Source organism: Desmodus rotundus, chromosome 10 (assembly GCF_022682495.2).
Source record: "Desmodus rotundus isolate HL8 chromosome 10, HLdesRot8A.1, whole genome shotgun sequence".
NCBI classification, from domain to species: Eukaryota; Metazoa; Chordata; class Mammalia; order Chiroptera; family Phyllostomidae; genus Desmodus; species Desmodus rotundus.
In genome coordinates, this window is record NC_071396.1 from 6578741 (window position 1) to 6601383 (window position 22643).

Consider the following 22643-nt stretch of genomic DNA (forward strand, 5'->3'; position numbering starts at 1 on the left):
GCTAAAGGCTGCTGTCCCAGGCTGTGCAGCAATGGTGGATGTGACAGTAAACTGTGTGACCAAACAATGGATTTGGCAGGGATATTAGTGTCAAGCAAAGAGAGGAAGATTCTGCAATAATTACTCTGGTCAGCTTTCTTAACTATCGTCTACATTAGGAGATGGAATTCTATCAGGGTGAATTCAAGACATCAAATAACCCACACACGATCACTTTTGTATGTGTAAAAACACCACTTCTGTGCTTACAAAAATATGAAGCATGATTTAAAGGTCAATAAATAGGTGATCACAGAGGTTCCCTATGTAATAGACACTGTGTTTTAAGTAATTTAAAGCAACGTTTGAAAAACAGCAGAAATATATGTCTTCCTAAGCACTCATTTGGCCGGTGTAGAGACAATCTAACATTCACTAGATTACATCTCACAGAACTCACTGAAAGCCAGTGAGGTAATATTGATGTTGCCAAGCAAAGTCAGAATTTGAAAAGCAGACTCAAACATTTAAAAACAGGCGATCTACCCTGGAAATTAAATTTGATCTGGAGGGTTTTGTTTGAACAGAGAAGAAATACAAATGAGGGCGGAAAAATCCCCCACAAAACTCAATTAATAAGTACATTCTTGAGAATATTCTTTTCTTTTATACAGATGACTCTAGACTTTTCTTGCATGGAGATTCTTAAACAGCTATTCTTCCCTGTTGAGAAACTCCTTCAGATTGTCACTCAAAAAAGGATGAATGGTGTACAAAGACACAGTGCGCACCCGGTGAGTGGGGAAAGGTCACATGACGTGAGCGATGGTTCTCAGCGTCCACCACGTCTTCCCTCTGATCTGCCAACGTCACCCACAATGGCGCACGAAATCGTTGCTATGAATTCACCCCTCTTTCCTAATACAGTGGATACACTATCAATGTAATTTTCATCTACTCCAATCCTGATGCTGATATTTCTGTGGCATTTCGAAAGTTAGGTGGAGAGAGTGGAACACTCTGGGTCCAGAAAATGAGAGAGTGTGCTTTCTGTAAATAAATTAAAATCAGGTAAAAGTCATGTTGCTTTTAATTGTCATAAGGCACTAGGGATTCTAAACAAGCTCATGTTACACTTCTCCCCACTGAGATGGACTCCTCCCCCGCCTCCTCCCCACATGGGACACCACTGTCTCACTTTTATGCTCAGCAATATTCAGTTGCCCCCCATTACCTACCTAACTACGTCCAAACATTCCAGTTCCATGATGTGACCTCAATATGTGACACACTAGTCTCCTGTGGTTCCCTACTACAGCGAAGGCCCCCGAGTTTCTACAGGAACAGCTGGACAGCAGCGATGTTGCTCAGGGATTTGTGTTGCAGCTGTGTCTGCTTAGCAGGCACACCATGCTTGCTTAGCTTACCAACCGGTTTTGAATGATGCTGGGGAGTACAGTGCAGGGCAGAGGAGAGTAATCAGGAGGGGGTGAGGGACTGGATGTCTGCCAAACAACTTCCACTGCCCACAGAATAGCAGGCTTTCTGCAAAGAACAATAGTTTTGCTTCTTCTTTCTTGACATTCGTGCTTTTCTCCTCCCATTTGGCACTACATTTTTCAGACTTCTGTTACAAGTTTGAATAGAATTTGTACAAAGCAAACACCCTGACCTTAAGGGGAGCATGTTTATTGTTAAATGTAATGTTAGCTGAGGGTTCTTTGTACATGCCCTTTCTAGATTGAGGGAGTTATTTATTTCTGTTTCTGGTATGCAGAGGGCATGTATCACAAAAGGGTTTTGAATATTTCAAGTTTTCCAGCATCTACTGAGATTGTTGTATGAGATTCAGGTAGTGTATTGCACGAACCGATCTTCAGTGTGAAACCAGCCTTGCATTCCTGGAATGAACGCCCCTGAGTCACAGGGCATCACCCTTACTATGTAGTGCAGGATTCAATTTGTTAACATGTTAAGATACATTGCATCTATGTTTATGTGAAAAATTCAGATGGATTGTTTTCAAAAAAGTCAGTTTATGGGATTAAGGTTAGGTAACCCCCACAAAACAAGTGGACCAGCTATGCCCAGAATCCTCCAAAGAGAAGCAAGTGAGAACAAGCCACCAACAGCCACAAGTCCTGCATAGTATTGGTACCTGTGTAGGAGACATAGTATCAGTACCTGTGTAGGAGAAAGCAGATAGCAGTCGGAGACATCTGGCTTTTCAAAGACCTGAAAACCAGAGAATGCAAAGAGCAGTGTGCCAGTCTGAGAGTGGGCAATTGAAAGTGGGAGGGGCTGAGATCTGCTGTGGACTGAACTCTTGAAACTGACTGGCCGGGGCATCCTTCCATGGGATGCCCCCTCTCTGGGGAGAAACCAGAGAGTGGATCGGTGGAATAGACAGTTAAAATAGGATGCACTTAAAGATGAAAATACTGAAGTCAGGGTGGGCTTATCATTGGCAACAAAAGATTTTAAATCTTCACAATTTGATCTAAAAATAATAGTAGTAAACAACATATTTCAGGAAGGTTAAATTCAATTTACTGGTTCCTGTGTTTCTTTTATTCACTATTATGTTCCCCTTTCCTACCACAGAGCCTGGGACATGTTAGCATCCACAAAATGCTTGTTTATTGACAGAATAAATCATTTAAAATTAATTGTTATGCCACTGAAATGTGTCCAAAGATAGCATCTGATGTTATAGGAGTTACAGAAATCACAATTTCTACTCACTTTTCAAAGAGTTAGTTAGGATTTGAATAGCTTCTTAAAGACTACACACTCCAAATTATTCTGCATTCAAGTAAAAGGATGAATGCATTCATTGTTTTTAAAGTGTTTGCCTCAATCAAGCATGCATACAGGTTTTAAATACTGAAAAAAAAACCTGAATATACAAATCTGCATCAAGCATATGTTTAATACATTTCCAACTTAAATCCTTTGATTGTCTACAACCAGATAATTCAGACCTATAGAATTAAAAGTCTCTCTCTAAAGGCCAAGTCAAGGAATCCTCATTTAAAATACTTCCATTGGTGGCTCTTACGACACCAACATTCAAAAACCAGTGACTTGAGTACTTGCCACCCACCCTTCCACTGCACTAAGTTCATTGATCCCCAAGAACTTGGTCTTACTTTTTTTTCCCCTCTGTCATGCATCTCTTTACATTATTTTTAGGTCCATCATTGAGCATCAAAGAAACATGATGTTTCTGAACTGAGTCAATAGTGGGGTATTTATACAACTGAGCATCTGAGGGAAAATTCTAGAAATAAACTGGTCTTGATATTTTTTAAAAAGCATATTCATGAAATATCTAATCATTTCATTTGCAGCCTTACTGGTGTTTCTAAGGAAACACACACACACACACACACACACACACACATCTATCACCTGCCTGTCTATCTAACCATCATCATCCATCTATCATCTGGCTACAGTGTATTCTCTCCGCTAGGAGCCTGCTTAGCTCGGACATGTGGATGCTGAGAATTACTACATCTTTCTAGAAGAGATAAAATGATTTCTTTCCTCCAGCTCCTGCCTCTCTAGTGAAGGGAAGTCCACATTCATGGAAGAGGCTACCTTTGTAAGGGACTCATTCCCCTTCAGAAATAAATGAATGAATCTGCAGTAGTTTCCGCCGCATATAAATGTCACGAATTGGAGAATGCGAGGTGAATAGCGTACGTCATAATACTTGTTTCCATTTAAGTGTTCTGTGATACTGCTGTTTATCATCTTGCTCAGCTGTCGAAAATATTCACTGGAGAAGAAAAGCTTCCACTTGGTGGAAAACCAAGACCTCTTTTCTTCTCCACCCTACAATGCCTGTCATTTGTCAGGCCGGTGTATTTTTACAGCTTCCCCCCACCCCTCCAAAAGGCATCTCCGAGAAACTGCTATCCAAACTTCCCCACCACAGTCTCCAAGGAGCACGCAGAAAGACAGCATTCTGAAGCATGCTCAGACAAAGCGGTGGTGGGAGTGGAAGACCTTTTTTCTGAGGCTTTTGAGTGGTCAAGACAGAAGGAACACAAAGAGGTTCCCCCACACAGGCTGTCCCCAGCAACTGTTACACATCTGAACGGTTCGAAGAGAAAGTACTGTAATTATAACGCTAGTTCTCAAAAGGGTATCATTTCATGTTACATCACCACCACCCCCCTTTATTTTTGCTGGTTTGGGTCTAGTTCGCTCACAGATTACCAGCTATAACTTGTAAAAGACGCGTGTAATATATGTCACCATGTTAAATGAGAGCATTTCATAAATGTCATCTGAATGGCACAGCCATACAGTGTGGTCTCGCTGTAATTTGCTGAAAAATTAATACAGTGGTTATTAACAAGATGGTGTTTTGACTTTATCAAAATGAAAGATCTCACAGTAGCATTTCAAAAACATTTCCAACATGAATAAATGCATTTCCCATGCCTAGAGTTAATGCTGTAGAGAAATGTGCTTTGGGAAAGTCAACTCTTTCAGTTTAACAATCATTTTTTTGTTTGTTTGTTTGTTTGTTTTATTTGGGTAAAGTTGATTACAGTTGCTGTGAACTTACATGGTAGAATGCTGGCTATAGTGTTAGTTTACTGAACCAGGGAAAACATAAATTCCACCCATTATTAAGGTAGGAAGATGCCCATCTAAGATGATAAAGAAAATAAATAAATCAGGCTTTTAAAACATGTTTATCAAATATTTAAATTAGTTTCTGAGTAAGACAATAAGCTCCCAAGGAGTTATATGAACTCTTCAACATGACCCAAATCTTTGTTTAAAAATTGTATTCATTCAAAGGAATTATTTGGCCACTCAGTTATATGCACATTGCTATTTCCTAAGTATTTAAACATTTTTAATAGGTAGGATTAAATTAATCACATCTGGTATAATGATCCCAAGTCAAGTGGTTATGCTCTTTCCTACCTTAGGATAGCGTATGTAAGCACCCAGTCTAGCGATCGGCTGTGGACATGGACTTCAGTGAGACCCAGCGTCCATGGCCTTAAGTTGGCCTTGAGCTTTGGAAAGAAAACAAGTTTTGAATTTCTGTTCTACCCCGTTATTAGTGGTGTGGTCCTGGAGGAGTTGCCTAACTTCTCTGAGGCTCAATGTCCTTAACTGTACAATGGATACATTAATAACCATCACACCGACTTTGGTAAGACTGGATTTGCTGACCGGCAGGGCCTGGCATAATCCTTTGCACATGGTGAGTGCGAAACAAGAGGAATGCAGGAGACTGTCACTGACGAGTGTCTGTGCTCCTGCGTTTTCAGCCGTTTGTCATCCACCTGACAATGTTACATGCTTCAAAACGTGGCACTTCCACACCTGGCAGAACTGCATGTGGGTAGATCATGATGGTGACCAGTCCTTCAGCCCACCAGGGATGCTGGGGAGCCTACTGCCCTTGACATTGGTTTGCCCTTGACATCAGGAGTGTACCTGCCTCTAGAAGTGATCAGTATATGGGTTTGGCAGGCCAAGCAGGTGGGAGCAGGCTAGAGTCTGTGCCAGAATAAACTGGTGTCATTGAAGAGCTCAGGCAAAGGGTCACTATGATGTACTGACTAGTCCTTAAACAAACTCGCTTTCTATACCTACATCATATATACGAGGTATATTCATATCCATATATGTGACATATATTCACATAGATGATATCCACATATATGACATAGGTATAGTCTATTTCCATATACATATATATCACATGGTGGTCGTACTTGCTAAATCTTTGTTCTCGGGATACCTTCTGTCACCTGGGCACTGAGTGGAGATGGCTGGCTGCCCATCAAGATCCTTTCTCCTCTTCCATAGACTCAGTGGAGCTAGGAAGGGGCCACCCAGTCAGAAGTTACATGTTCCGAGCCCTCTATGGAAGTAATGTTGCCATGTGACCAGCGCGCACTGACAGGATGATAGCAGAAGAGGTGTGTGCCTCTTTTGGACCAAGATTTTGACAGATGGGAATTGTCTCTCCACAGTGCCTTTTTCTTTAGGGGCAGGCAGAACCAGTCAACAGAAGGAGGCTGTGTCCCTAAACCATCATATGGAGGAGAGCCACCAGGCAACCAGAAACAGCTGCCTTGGGGGGTTATATAAACAAGAAATTAGCTCCAGTATTATTTGGGTCAATAGACATTTGGGGGCCTGTTTGTTATACCTGTTTAACTTACCCTAACTACTACTAGCTTCAATGCAATGGGCCTTGTGTTATATTATTTTACACCTACTAGTTAAGTCAACATCTTGTTGCTGCCTGATGTCCCTGCCAATGCTATTATCACTGCTAAGTCTAGCCTTACATGCCTGGGGTACTGGTATTTGGCCAAGTTTGTATACTCTGGTCCTTGGGATGAACTCATTCTCAAGGATGTGCCAGATGTGTCCAAACATGTGGAACTCAGACTGAGCCTGCGAACCTCCACTTGCTTACAGCTCCATCCATTTCACTTCCAAGGAGTCTGTCACAACCTCAGTTCTTGGAAAACTCTTCACCATGGACCTTTCTATCAAGTTCAGACCCATTTTCCCCTTCTTTTCCAATGTACATCCCCGCACCTTTTGTTCTTATCCTTTGCAGCTGGCCCTCTACATCCTCAGGTTAATCAGTTTTATTCAGTTTACCAGCTGCAAGAGAAATGCTGCTACTCATCTCTCTGTAAGTCTCTGATGAGAGACCACATGACTTATGCCCAAATCGTTGTCTCTTTCTTTAAGCCAGTGACTCTCCACCATTCATCCCCTTCAGTATCCTAATGCTCATAGCCAATATCCATACATCACATTCTTCAGGATCCAGTTCCTCATGGGCTGAAGAAATGTGTACATTATCTCTATTTGTGCACTGTGATACTTGGGTAACACAAAATGTAAGGAAATATATTTCTGGAAAAAATCACATGGTGGCTTTTGGACATGTTGTGGTAATTAATGACAAATCCCTAGTTTTGAGCAGATGAAAGAGCATTGATGAACTGCAGGAGATGGTACATTATGCAGAGAAAGTATATTCTGCTCCATTTTCTAATGTATTTTCTTGAAAATTATCACTGTGGCGGAACAATCAATTTTCATGAGTAGGATCTTTATTCCTCATGATTCCATCTTCCGTGGGTCAGACCTGGAAATACTTCCTTCATTGATGCCTTTCCATTTCACCTAATTCATTTCAACCTCTAGTCCCCTGCCTTATTAATCTATTTTTTAATGTCTCTTAATCATTCCTCTCTGTTCCAGCTCTGTTGGAGCAGTCTATTGATGTCTTATTGAGCATTGCAATCAACCATTCTTCTTTCTTTTATATAATTACAACAGTATTTTCAGTTTTCAGCCAACTTTCAGGTGCCCTTATTTATTGTTTTCTCTTGTCACTTTTTTAAGAAAATGGCTTAGATTAGATCCTCTAATTTTGAGGACACAGCTTAGTGCACAATTCCACTATGATTTAACAGATGTAACCTCAGTGGCGTGGAAAACTGAGAAAACCATTTGATTTTAAGATGGGATTCCAAGGACAGAACGGACGGTGCCTACTTTGACCAAGTGTGTGCATATGTGTGTAGGGACACCCTCACAACTGCCCCCCTTTCCCATGTACACTCAAATCCAGCCTTTTTTATCTGTGTGCCTTTGACAAACAGCACCCTAGCAAGTGCAGTGTTGACAGTGGTCCCTAGACTACAGTGACGGCATCATCCGAAAACTTTCACGAAAGCAGAATCTCAGTCCCTGCTCCAGACTCCCAGAATCAGAATCTGCCTTTAAAAAAATATCTGACATAGGCTGAAGTTAGTTATTGCCTTGATACCTCTATTTCCCCCACCCACAAAATGGGGATAATCATGGTGCCTTCATAGTAAGATTGTTTGGGGCATGAAGGGAATCCTACGTAGTATGCATTTGGACTATCTAGCCCATAGTGAGCATTATTATTCCAATTTATATTTTTTATACATTTGCCTATATCCATGTGAATGAGATATGTAGTATGTGAGTCATAAGTCCCATGTATGATTGTATAATATCAATAAAGTACTTCACCCATCCCTGAAAAAAGATATCTGAGACGCTCACGTGCACATTAACACTCGAGAAGCCTCGCTCTGCTGACCGCCTACGTCTTGACTCTAGTGGCTCAATCCTCGTGGTTTCCTTAGCTAGATCTCAGCACACAGAGAAATAAGAGACAAAGAAAACAGGAGGGAGGGAGGGCATCCCGAACAGAAAAGCATCCTAACGACATTTCTGAAATGCCTTTTACTGGAGTCAGGGCTACATGCTAGCGATATTCTGTAAGTGTCTTCTCCTCGTCAGCATCAACGGGGAAGGTGGATATGGCAGGTGTGCCGGGAACATCAGCTACTGTATGAAGGGCAAGGTCAGTGAAGGGGCAGCCTGGGATCCCTGCCTCTAGGGCCTGTAACTGTGGGTTCACAGACCCTTCTCCAGGTACCGTGGAACACTTCTATAAACATCCTCCAGGCCCGGGCTCTGGGTGGTTCTTCTGGACGTCAGTCACACTAGATTAGGAACAGACTCAGGGGAGCTGTCTCCTAACTCAGGCACTGAGTTCAGAGGAAATGAGGACGAAGTGCAGTGACATCTGAGAACTCACATTACATATGTTTATATATCATAAATGTATATGAAACGTGATGTACATATAATATGCATACAGCCAAGGCTGTCCTTCAGACAAATGGACTTACTTCCCAGTGCTATGAGTTTTCATCTGTTTTTGGCTCATGTACATCTTTTAGGTCTGACGAAGGTAGTGAAAGCCCTTCCCTCCCAGACACATGAACAGACAGACAGACAGACCCATACCTAATTACAATTTAAAGGTATAAATGGATGCCCTAAAATTCACCCACAGTGCCCTAGGGACCCAGGACTCTATATGAAAAACTCCTTGATGATAATAACAACTCTTCTCCATTTTCTACTTTCCTACTAATATCAATATTATTATCGTTTCATGTGTCTTCACTTTGGCATCAGTATTTTTAGGATGTAGTGACTCAGAATTACTTCATGCCATTCTCAAGATCTTGGCATTCGCACGAGGAAAAATTACAGCATTCTAATGGAAGAATAAGGCAAACATGCCATATCTTATGAGATTGGATTGAGTGTCAGTGACGACTGCCAAAGGGGAAGTTCACTTCCAGAGCACAGAGCGCGCGACACAGTCACTGGGGCCATTTGGGGCTGGCTCGATTCCTAAGTTATTATAACAAAATGAGACTTGAACAACTGCCTAATATTCTCGCATGCTCCCTAATATTATTAAGGATTGTGACTGAATTTTTAAAATGCCCTTGAATTCCATTTTACAGTTTATCATTCTGACATTGTTGACAACTTTTTAAGCATATATTCTGTTATCCCATGGAAAACAACAATAAACATTTTTCAGAAATCTTTTGTAACATGATTTAGGCAAGGTGGACTTGACACAGTATTTTTCCATGAAATAATGATCTTTGTGTCATATGACTTTGTGTCTGTACCTGGAGCATGAGAAAAGAATCAAAATTATGGTAAAAGATGAGTGTGATTTAGAGAAAAACAACATGGAGGCTTTGAATTCATGGAACAGTTCTGTCATTGTACCTGCATTCGGATTCCTATACGTAAGGCTCTCTGACTTTGTATCAGTTTTCATGAGAATGCTATTCTTTTTGTACAAATATTATCAAAAAGCAATTAGGAGGAAAAAAGGTAAAAAAAAGTTAACATTTTCAAGTAAATCTTTTGTTTTATGCATTTTAAACTAGACTTTTGCACCTGGAAAATATGGACAGAGAGAGGCATCAAAACAAAGTCTTTCTCCTCCCTGCCTCTACTCTTCCTTTTGAGACCAAAGCTCCCCTTAAAGTGTTATTTCTTTTTTTCTTACCGTTGACTAACACTCCACGGAGCGGATATGCTACATTTTATTTATCCACCCATCAGGGGACTGTTCCACATTTTGACCATTTTGAGTAAAGGAACTATGAACGTCCGTGAGGAGCCCTGTGTGACACTCATGTCTTCCTCTCACTAGCGTGCATGTGTGCCTGGCAGTGGAAGTGCGGGGTGTGTGGGAACTCTGTGTTTCACGTGTTGAGGAACACCACACTGTTCCGTGTGTAAAAGCGGATGCACAATTTACATTCCCACGAGGCGTCTATGGGAATACCCATGATCTCTGCATACTTATTAATGCTTCTCAGTATCTACCTGCTTAATGATAGCCATGCCATTGAGTGTGAGGTGGTGTCTCATTGTGGTTTTAATTTACATTTCTCTGAGGACTAATAATGTTGGAGATCTTTTCATGTGCTTATTGGCCATTTGTGTAGCTCCCTTGGAGAAGTATCTATTTATATCCTTTAGCCATTTTTAATTGTATTGTCTTTGTATTATTGAGTTGTAAAGGTTCTTTATATATTCTGGAGACTAGTCTCATTGGATATATGATTTGCAAAATTTTCCCCCGTTCTTTGGGTTGAGGTAGACTATATTGACCCAGGTTAGTTAGAATCTGTGGTCATGTAGGTCAGAAATTAATTTTTGTGACACTGTAATAAAAATGCATAAAATTCTAAATATCCATCATACTGTTAGGAAAGAGAGAAGGTTGGAATAAGATATTTAGAAGCACAACTATCATCATTATCATTCAGATCTATGCATACAATTTGGGAGAAAACCTGTTTTTGCTTAATGAATACCATTTATTACTATTGATTCTCCAACAATTCCAAGACATACACTCAATTCACTTTCCAGTGTACTTCGAACACCTGACCTTCCAATTTTTTAGACATTTGTAAGTAAAAATGAAAATGAGCCTTCCCTCCCTTCGAAGGACCACCCAAGAAACCTTATAGATCATGTCCACAGTAAAAGTTGCTCAGAACACTCACTCCTAAAGCAGCCTGCTCTTTGAAATGCACACATACCCACACAGAGGGCATCCTGAAACATAGAGTCCTCGATCCCACAGGTAGACCATGCCCCGAGTCAGCTCTTGAAAGAGGGCCATCCTCTACCTTCCCTACCGAGAACTTACCGGGTCACACGGGAGGCTGCTGCTCCTGACGCCAGCTCCGTCACAGCCACAGGGCCTGCACACATCCACGGCTGAGGGGTCTGCCCCGACCGGTCGGAAAAAGTGGTCCTTACACAGCTCACAGCTCCTTCCTGCGGCAGGGAAAGGTTATGTGTTATGACTTCCAACTCATTAAAATCAGCTGCATAATTCAAAATTAAAGACTGTATTCCTTGGAGGGAATTCTATAATTTTCGGGACGTCCATTTTAATGCACCTTTCCTCTCTAGCTGCCAATTTGGTGATCCAGAGCATATGAAACAGTGAACCTGTTACCGACCGTGCTTTACTTCATTACACTCCCATCTGTTTCATAACGCCACACTCCTAAAACCCGGGGCTTGTAAGGACCCACACGTGGTGAAAGAGTTTCCCTCTAAACTTAAAACTTTTCTTTGTTTTGAGGGCCAGGCACTTAGGTCTAAATCCTAATGTGACACATTTCTGTTTGTGTGTGGGGTCAATGGTAGGTGGCCCGTGAGAAGCAACTTTGTGGGTAGCATTAGAAATTCTTTTCCAGAACTAAATCTTGTAAAATAGGAGACTGCTCTTAATATAATTCCTTACTCTCCAGTTAACATAATGAAGAGTAAATGCTCCTGTAAGTGATTATGGCCATTATTTTCCATTGCAAGTATCAATAGAAATGTATTATACATTAGATATAGCAAATTAATTTCATATGAAATATTAGAGTAGTCTGAAATATTAGATATATCAGGCAATTCCTATAGCTACAATTTAGTAATCAGAAATTTATCATTAAGGGAAAATTTCTCCTTACTATGTGTGGGTAAAGTATATATGTGTGTATATATACACATATTATATACATACATATAAATATAAATATATATATACACATATATATAAAATCTAACTTACAGGAAGTTTCTAAAGTAAATATAAGCAGTATATAGGACTGGTTTCCCCTTTAAACATGCATTGTGCTCAAATATTGCTCGAATTGGCCAAATATTAGAAGACTATGGAAATAATTAAGTGAAAATTCACATTCTGATGGATATGGGCTGTGAACTAATTAAAAATTAGATGGATTTATAGTATTTCTAGAATAGTTCCATTTACATATGCTGATGACTCAAATTTATACATCTAATGTAGAAGTCTCGCTCTCTGACAGTCAATGAATCGTTCTTGGGTGAGTACCACGTCCCAAATGCTGTGCCACGTGCTGAGCAGCACGGTAGTGCAGGACAAGCCAGTTAGCATCTGTGCTCATGCAGGTCAGAAATTAATTTTTGTGATGTTGTAATAAAGTTGCATAAGATTATAAAAAAATCCATCGTACTGTCAAGATAGAGAGGAGGTTAGAATGAGAAATTTAGAAGCACGACTATAATTCCCATTTGGATCTATGTGTACATGAGCCGGTGCGTAGGAAGAATGTTAATTAGATAATCACAGAAATAAATACATACTAACCAACTATGATAAACATAAGGTGCCACCAAAGCATACAGATGATACTAGTCTTTTCTGGGGCATCACAGAAGGCTTTCCTTAAGGAGAGTTTCAGAACTGTGCCCCACGGCCCACAGCAGAATCTCTCCTGGAAACACGCAGAGAACATGCCCAAAACAGAACCTGCCGTCTTCTCCCTCAGCTTGACCCACCTGTGCTATCCTGTCTCAGTGGCTGACATCAGCCTTGACCCTGGCGCTCAAACTGGAATATCAGGCAAGAGTCTCAACACTTCTTCCTGCCCTCTACCTTGATGGGAAAATGCTGTCACTTCCTGTCCCGAACGTCTCTCCATCCACGCCACCTTACATCTGCTCTGGCGTCTCTCTTCACCTGGACAATGGCAGTATCCCCCTACCTGGTCCTCCCTAACCCAACCCACTCCCCACTTTATGACCACATAGGTCTTTTAAAAGCACACAACTTATTATGTCCCTATTCTGTAAATTCCTTAGCCTAGAAGCCAAGCTCTGTCCCATGGTTTACAGAGCCCTCTAAAATCTGGCCCCTGCCTGCCTTCCTAGCATTTATTGTTACAGCCAGCCAGTTGCACTCCCCTCAGATCTTCAAGGGTTTCCATGTTTCTGTCTCCTCCAGGCCAGCACGGCAACTGTTTCTCTTACTGGAAAGCTTTGCTCACCCCCCTAGTTCCTCTTCCTCTCATGCCTTCACCTGGGTAACCCCAACTGCTCTCCCTACCTTGGCATTCATCGGAGAGCTTTGTAGCTGCTCCTTCCACGGTGAGCCTTTCCCACTGTGTAGCAATATACACAAAGACAGGAAAGTTCTTGTGTGACATTTTAGGTCATCAGTAATTATCGAATAAATCCATTCAGGTTTCAGAGTAGCACACTTTCAAACCCACAGGACTGGAGCCATTGTACTGTGCAAAGTCAGAGGTTGTCTACTTCTGCTTTTAACACACCAGCTCTTCAAAACGCTGAATGGTTTTACAACAAGATTTGATAATCATCTCTTTATTTAATTAGCACTTACAAAAGAATATTCCCAGATTACCAGAGTCCATGCCAAATCTAAATGAATGTAAACATCTCCTCATGAGAATTCACATAGTGGAAGATGAGGGTCACACAAGAAACTTATTTTAAGAAGATGTGTGTGTGTGTATATATATATATATATAATTTCAAACTACTAATTCCTAAGCTATCCAAAATGTATTCACAGTTTAATCAAATGCTATAAAAAAGAAACTTTTCCTGAAAGGACATAGTCCAAGCCTAGATTGCTATTTCTGAGAACTACCTAATAATCTGTGATGATGAAGATTTGATAAACCAGCTTTGCTTTTCAAACATAACAGTATGAAAGCACTTTCTTAAGCCAGACAGCAGTAACATAAGTTAAAATAACACGCAGTGTACGCCAGAGCACGTGGGCCGGGAAGGCCAGCTCCGCTCTGTCTCCACTGTTGTCTGCTGGTTACCTGTGGTGTTGTGCTCACAGTCATCGCAGACACCTCCCCCGCCTCTGTGGTGCTCAGCCGGGAATGGGTCCACTGAGTGGTCGTAGTGGCAGCTTCTGGAGTGGCCGTTGCATTGACAAGGTTTGCAGTTGAAAGCGTGAACTTGATCTCCAGGGCGGAAAGGCTTGTCATTATAAAGAGGCAGGCAGCGATCACACTACAACAATAAAGTAATACCAGAAGAGTAAGTAAATATAAAGCTGTGAGCTGGAATTATTTTCTTTTTAATTTACATATCAGGCACTGGTACTAGCTGGAAAACTAATAACAGAGTTAAAAGCCAGCACCTGTTACAGTTTGACAAGTGTTCTATGAATCAGAAATCAGCATGTTATAGGCACGGCAGTGGGAATGACCATGTAAACTAAGATCATGCAAATTGATGTTTATAACCATTGTGAAAAGTTATGATTATTCTGTGGCCTTCACATTTTTTTTGTCAAAACATTAAAAACTTGACTTCCAGTTTTTGACCCCATAGGCGAAGAGCTTAGAAGCTCTCAGTCCACCCAAATAACAAGTAAAAAGCTAAACAGACTGAAATATCAACAACTGTTCTTGGATTCCCTAAGGGGAAGACACAGAAGAGAAAATAGAATCATATGAAATGCTCAACTAACACCACAAAAACCGAACAGCTGCCCCCAGGACTGGAGAGACGGAGGGCAAATACAGAATCCCGGCTACAGGTGCAAAGGCGTCATGGAGAAAACAGCGCGGGGACAGAAAAGCCAGAACTGAAACTGCCACAGTGCTGGAGGTCCGGTAGGGACAAGGCAGAGCTGGAAACTCCACGCTGAAGCCTGAGAGGACTTGCGGGGGATGGAGATTGTATGAATTTCACAGTGTCCAGAGCAGAGGAGAAGCCGGGTAGAAAATAGGGCTGGAAAGCAGGGAGGTGGAAATATAGTTTACCATGAAAAGGGCAGGGGTTAGAAGCACCAGGGCAAATGTCTGCACTTTCTCTGGACTCTATCTCAGCCCTTCACGTGTGCAGAGTTAACCAACCACAGACGGAAGACAGGGTTTGCTGTCTGTGATTGAGAAACTGCAGCTGGGCATGTGAGATCGTGTTTTCTACCTGTGATTCGTTGAAGGATAAAGTCTTAAAGGAGCTTTTATTTTTTAGATTGCAGGCATAAAGCAAACAATGCTGTCTTCACAGAAATATCAAAGGAAAACTTCTGCTGGATGTGCTCCACTGGCTCAGGCAGGCAACCTCCCAAACCCAAAGAGCCGGCAGTTGCTTTGTCGAAGACAAACTGCATCTGTAATCAGTGTGACAAGGACCTCGGTTTCCATGTCATCCCTTCCACTGACTTTTATGCAAGAAAATGTAACTGGAATAATAAAAACATCATCACAGGGTGAGCAAAGTCATTGATGAGAATACTTCAAAATGAAGTAAAAAAAAATAGGTTTCAGGCATCGTCTGGTAGCAAAATTGTGCATTTGGCTCAAGTTTTGCAACGGGATAGAGTTTTAAAAAATTGGGCATGAGATTAATTGCATGGCTAATTGACCTGCGGAAGAGAATTTAATGAGCTCATTTCTCTCCTCCAAAGCCAGGAAGTCAGAAAGTGAGTTTTCATCTAGTCTTCCATTTGTCCAACTGGAACCCATGTCCCCCACGCTCTGGGTCACCAATGATGGTTATGACCCTAATGGTATCAGACGGCTCCTAGGAAGTGTTACATAAGGCCGCCTCTGAACTTGTAGCCACAGACGATACAATTAACCAGAAATGAGTTTGGCTCTTTGAATGCTCCTTGCTCTACTTGATAGGCTTTATCCTCTACATTGTATCATGGACCTGCACATTTATGATCACAGAATCTGCCAATAACAGTTACAAATAATATAATGCATAGAAACAGTCTTAAATATCGCTTGGGGTCTCTTGAACCGAAGATCAACACCCCTGTTGGATTTTTTTCCCCTTCTTTCTCTTCCTTCCCCTGTTGCCCATCTGGTGACTTCCAGATTTTGAATGTATAGTATGTGCCAGGCTCTATGTTGGCAATTATGTAAATGTCATCACGTATATCAGATAATTTTGAATCAATAATCATTCAGATAGCGAGTCGTTTTCCTTTTAGAGATGAAATAACTGAGTTTCACAGGGTACAGTGGACTCAGGACTTACTGTTTAATGATGTTGTTCATATTACTTAACCCCTTCATTCCCCAGTTTCTAGTCGAATAATAAAGTAGCAGACAACGTTTAATGAGGGCTTATTGTGTGACAGACACTTCACTAAGCACATGGTCTTTCCAACAACCCAATGAGTCAGGTATGATTACCCCCATGTTATAGATGAGAAAAATAAGGCTTTAGGGGGTAGAATTAATTTTATAAGAACACAGGGATAGCATATCAAGGGAGAGAAATTAGATACGGAATACTCTATGACCCAAAGCCTAGCAGGGGTGTCCAACCTTTTGGCATCTCTGGGCCACACTAGAGGAAGAAGAGTTGTCTTGGACCACACATTAAATACACAAACACTAAATACACAAATGTATTAAATACACAAACACTAATGAAAACAGAAAAATCTCGTAATATTTTGAGTAAATTTATAATTTTGTGTTGGGCTGAATTCATAGCCATCCTGGGCCACAGGCTGGACCCCCTGACCTAGAGATTTCAATAAAATAATCCATTTTAAATGCTTACTACAGGGTCCAGCACATACGAAGTAAACACCTCGTGTTCCTTTCCACAGTAGTGGCAGCACCAGTAATTCAATGAAGATGTCTGACCCAAACCCCTGCCTAATCGCGAACTGGTGACTATATAAAATACATTTGGTTTGCAAATGACTGCTGGTGGGAGAAAACTTGAAGAGGTCAATTACCCACCTTAAAAATCCTTTTGGGCTGAGACCCATAGTTGATAATCTTCTAATGATTGCTACATCTTCCTTTATGAAAATGAGGTTTTATATTTGGAAGTGCCCCCTTGAAAATCATCTAATTACAGCCAATTCTGAAGTCTCGACATAAACATCACACTGTTTATTAATTGTTCCCTTTGTGTCCCCTCTCTAAATTCCCTCAGGGATGATTTCTTTGAATACTGACATCACCATTATGTGTGAATTTTCAGTTAATGGCTTCGCAGTTTTCTATTAAGCTCCTACTGTGTGGATGGTACAAAAAAGCATAAAAGTCAGTAATTTGCATTTTCTGGAACATACATGTAAGTAAATAAATTATTTCAGTTCCAAGTGACAGGAGCAAGGTATAAGTATTAATAGAGTGTTATGGGAGAAGAGAAGAGGGGTAGCTATCCCAGCCCAGATAGTTGACAAGCTCTGTGTTTCTAGAAACCTATCCATTTCTTCTAAGTTTACCTGGTTGGTTGACATATAATTGTGCCTAATAGTCTTGTATAATCCTTTTTATTTCTGTGGCATCAATTATAATGTCTCCTCTCTCAATTCTAATTACATTTATTTGAATCTTTGCTATTTTTTGTCTATCCAAAGGTTTATCAATTTTAAGGAATTAATACCAATCCTTTTCAAATTCTTTGCAACCGAAGAGCAGTGAACATTTCCGAATTCATTCTATGAGACCAGCATTAATCTGATACAAAAGCCAGACAAATACGCCATAGGAAAGGCTTTTTCCAATAGTGAAGAAAAGGGTACATGTTAAATGCGCCAAAGGGAATGGCTTGAAGATGCTACATCTTCCAAGAAACAGAATACAAGCATATGCAAACACAAACGTAGAAAGATATCTATAATACAGTTTGAATTTAAAAATCAAGTTAAAAGTGATGCGTAGAGTATAATCTCATTTTCCAGATAAAGGCAGATTCATCTATGGGTATGGAGCTACACCTTTAAGAACATAGAGACAGATAACCTCAATTTACTTAGAATAACAGTAATAAAGTAACTGAAGGGATAGAACCTAAAGAGTATTTGCTGAGATTATCTATGGGTGGTGGAGTTAGGGATGACTTGTACTTTTTATGACTTTATTTTTTCCACAGCATGCATTTATTACTATCATATTAAAGTGGAGGACAAATCAAATGGAACTGCATGGGCAGATATAAGGAAGCTATGCATCATTTACATGTAGCATTTCACTAAGAAATCTAAGAAAATTAAAATGTTTGTTTTAAATTACACACGGATCGGTAGGATACTACAGAGAAAACGATGCTCTTTTCTATCACAATGTAGATGAGGGTTTATGAATTACCCATGCACAGAGTATGAGTTTTAAAAGATAACAAAATCAAAAATTGAGATTCATATATAGAAGCAAGGATTTTGAGAAATGACAGACTAAGTTTCTGTTATAAAATTTGACTTAAAACATCAGAACTAAATGACACAGTGACATATCTTGGCTTTTGATCATAAGGATGATGCTGTAATATTATTGTTTGGTAGAGTTCCCAAGGAGTATAAAAGAGAAGGAATACTTTGTAGTATCTCCTTTGATTATAAAATTAGTGAAACTTCTCATAATATTCTCCAGGTCCATCCAAAGTGTCACAAATAAAATATGCCAGTCAGAGAAAAACAAGTACCAAATGATTTCACTTACATGTGAATCTAAAGAACAGAATAAACTAACAAACAAAATAAAAACAGACTCATAGATACAGAGACCAGACTGACAGGTATCAGACAATAGCTTGGTGATTACCAGAGGGAGAGAGGTGTGGAGGGAGGTAGAAGAGGGTAGCGGGGAATAAATGGTGATGGAAGGAGACTTGACTTGGGGTGGTGAGCACACAATATATAGATGATGTGTTATAGAGGCTGTACACTTGAAACCTATATAATTTTATTAACCAATGTCACCCCAATAAACTCAATAGAAAAAATTTTAAAAACAGATCTCATTCACCTGACTACAGAAGAAAGATAACTTATGATTCTTCCTCCAAAAAAATTAATGAAACTTACATTTTGCTCTTGTAAGTATGTTCTTTACAATTTCTTTTAGATAATACAAGGAGAACCATGACAAAATGGAGGAACTATGAGTAAACTTTGAGTAAATCATGATTTTTAATCATAGACACCAGGAATAAGTTTTGATTGCTCACATTTTTTTACTCTATAAATGATTTTTTAAGTTTAAATTTAGAAAGATTTGTACCTCATATTTTATGCCATTTGTGAACCAGGTGCTTTTCTACCTAATGTTTTCCCAATATCCAGTTGATCATTTGTCATGTTTAATTATGCTTCAGTTTCTTCTGTACTAATTGACTTCCCCCCATATGTCCCTGGGTGCTTAAATTATAAGATTATACAATGGCTATATCAGGGTTGAGGATTCTATTATTTATTTTTTAAGGATTTTATTTATTTATTTGTAGAGAGAAGGGAAGGGAGGGAGAAAGAGAGGGAGAGAAACACCGATACATGAGAGACACATAGATTGGTCGCTGCTCACATGCCCTCAACTGGGGCACCTGGGACACAGTCCAGGCACGTGCCCTGACTGGGATTCGAGTCGGCAACCTTTTGGTTCACAGTCCAGTGCTCAATTAGCTGAGCCCCACCAGCCAGGGTTATTTCATTTTACTTTTAGAGAGGGGAAAGGTAGGGAGAAAGACAGGGAGAGGAACATGGATATGAGAGAGAAACATCAGTTGGTTGCCTCTTGTACGCCCCTACCAGGACCAAACCTGCAACCCAGGCACGTGCTCTGGCTGGAAATCGAGCTGGCAACCATTCGCTTTGTGGGATGACACCTGACCCACTGAGCCACACAGGTCAGGGCAGGGCTGAGGGCTTTCTTCACTGATTCATTGAACTGCTATCATTTTGATAGCTTTTTAAAGGCTGCTAATCCACTCCACTAAAAGGGAGCCAAATACTTGGACATATTCAGGAAGAAAAATTACAGAATCTCGAAGATGCTATGACATTTATTTTATTGCATTACGGTCTAATAGTACACAATGAGATTTCTCTCTACAAATCATTAAACTGGAATAAAGTATTCTTTTGTTATTCTTACAGACTAGCAAAGACAATCTATCAAAGATAAAGCATGGGTCCAAAAATATTTTTATCAACTCTACCCTTATCAGTCTCAATCTTGATCCATTATTTCTTAATACCTTCAAATTTACAGTGAAATTACAAGCTTACATTAAAGAAGTGTATAGCAGTCCCTCATCCATTCAGTCATTTATCTAGCAATCTTAAATGCTCATTATGTATCTTTGAAAGAAGGAATAAGAAAATGTTCTCTTAGCCAGATGCTCCATGGGAAGATGAGATATTCCTGCAAGCTACTCACTTGGGCGCTCAGCAGACTCAACAAAGCAATAGACTCAATGCCCTTTGAAAGGTCAAGTCCATAATGATGACCATGGGTCATCAAAACAACTTGTCACAGATAAAAAAAACACAGAGCAACCCTGTTTTGAATGATTTCAAAAGTGGATTAAACTATGTTAAATGTTCATTTAAAGAAAGTCAGATCTGGAAACCTTACAAGAAGGAGTTGATTCCTGAATAGTAAATAATGAAATATGAGAAATGGTTTCCAAAGTCTAGAACATTCCATACAGACTAAAATTGCAGGGGCACAAAGGACAATCATGGGTGCTGCCTTATTTTATTCAGCATTTATAGATAAAATGGCATATGATCTATAGGTTTTTTCAGTGTTTCTTATTTTTAATTAAATTTATTGGGGTGACATTGGTTGTTTAGGTTTCCGTTCTATGACACATCATCTGCACGCTGCATCGTGCGCTTATCACCCAAAGTTAAATCTCCTTCTGCCTCCGTATATCGGACCCTGCTTTATGCTTCACTATACCCACTACCCCTTTTCCCGCCGGTAACTACCGAAGTGTTGTCTGTAAGTTTTGGTTTCTTTGTCTTGTTTGTTCATTTATTGCTCTCAGTTTTATATCCCACATATGAGTGAAATCCTATGGTTTTTGACTTTTTTTGTTTGACTTATTTTGCTTGGCCTGATATTATCAAGGTCCATCCAGGCTCTCGCCAGCGGCGGTGTTTTACCTCTTCTGATGGCTGAGCAGTATCCCACTCTATATGTGTACATCTTCTCTATCCAATCATGCGCATAGTTTTTAAGTCAGTGCAACTATCATAGCCTACTTAACAGTTCATTTACTTGTCTGTTGTCTGTATTAGACTTTGAGCTTCAAGCCCAAAACACTGCAATTGCTAAGTAAATGTTTCCTGAGTGAATGAATGAAGAACTGAGTATAAAGGAGTGAATAGGTCAATGAAAGAAAGAGAGCTCGTTTCTATCGGTGAATTCATGTCCTTCATTTCTGGTTCTAGCAAAGAAACGAAAACGAAAGAAAATTCTTTCTCCTTCTACCCTTAACAGCAAAATGCCTACAGACGTCTGTGTGCAGGCATTGCTACTGACACAGTGAGGTTAGCTAAGACGTACGGTGTCAGGACTGTGGGCTTCGTATCTATTAGCTGAACTAAATCTTTCCACCAGCCTATGAAGTAGGAGTTACTATTACCTCCACCCGACGGATGAGAAAACTCAAGAACAGGAGAGAACTTTAATAATTAGTTTTCTGAAGTCACCCACTAGAATGTCAATTAGTATACACTAGAATGTAAAAATGTCCAAGGACAGCCGTGCGTGTTTTTTATTCATTACAAACAGCCCCAGGGACTAGAAGAAACTCTAACACATAGCAGGTACTCAGTTTACATGAACTACAGAGAAAGAGCTCTTATGCCTAATCAGCCTGCTGCTATCTACACTGGCTGAGGGGTAGAAAACGACCAAATCAAAGATGATCTCTGAGGAAGGGTGGTGGTGGCCGGGGAGCCCTGGGACGTGGAAGTCACTGCCCCCCCGCAATCCCCACCCTGCTGGGAAAGTCAGCCCCCACCTCTGTGGAAAGGAGAGGAAGGTGATGTGTTTCAAAGTAACATTTCCTGAAATGCTCACGTTTTAGTGATCGCCATAGTGCCACTCACCGAGCTAAAAGAGGTAATTTGTTCAACTATTCCCCAGTGGCCTAAATGAATTAGAGATCTTCTGAGAGTCTGCAGATTGCTCCTTTCTCATCAGTAGTGCCAGGCCAGTATGCTGGAAACGTTACGAACCTAAATCTCTAATAATAATAATTGTCCTCGGGCTCTCTTCACAGCTTCCTCTTTCCTTTGGATGTAGCAGTTCAGTTGTTACCCCAAATGATGCCACTTCTGGGCAATTTCTTTTGTGTACTAGGTGGAGAAATCATCTTTATGAGCATAAGAACTTCAGGGTACTCCTGTAACTATTTTTTCCAATTGAAATTTCCTTATGTGGCTCTATTGTTCTAATGACAGAGGTATTGTTAGATAAACTATTGATAGATAATGTATTATTAATCATAGATTGGCTGTGTGTGTATGTGTCGGAGGTGGGGGATGGGGAGGTGGAGCAAAACTTCCAACTGCAAAGAGAATCTAGACAGAAAATTCCTCAATGCTTTGCATGTGACAGGTGATCGATGGGTTTGATGAACGCATGATTGAATGACCTAACAGACTGTGTGCACTTATAACATGTTACAGG

At 40.3% G+C, this 22643-nt stretch overlaps 1 protein-coding gene across 1 annotated transcript in view; it reads right to left on the bottom strand.

The window, feature by feature from the left end:
• The window catches only part of USH2A (usherin), a 499855-nt gene that overhangs the window by 410289 nt on the left and 66923 nt on the right, over positions 1-22643 (bottom strand). The window contains exons 10-11 of the mRNA XM_053912470.1: positions 14046-14241; positions 11075-11205 (exon numbers count right to left, since the gene is read on the bottom strand). Of these exons, the coding sequence (XP_053768445.1) occupies positions 11075-11205; positions 14046-14241 (327 nt within the window). The remainder of the gene's footprint in view (positions 1-11074; positions 11206-14045; positions 14242-22643) is intronic.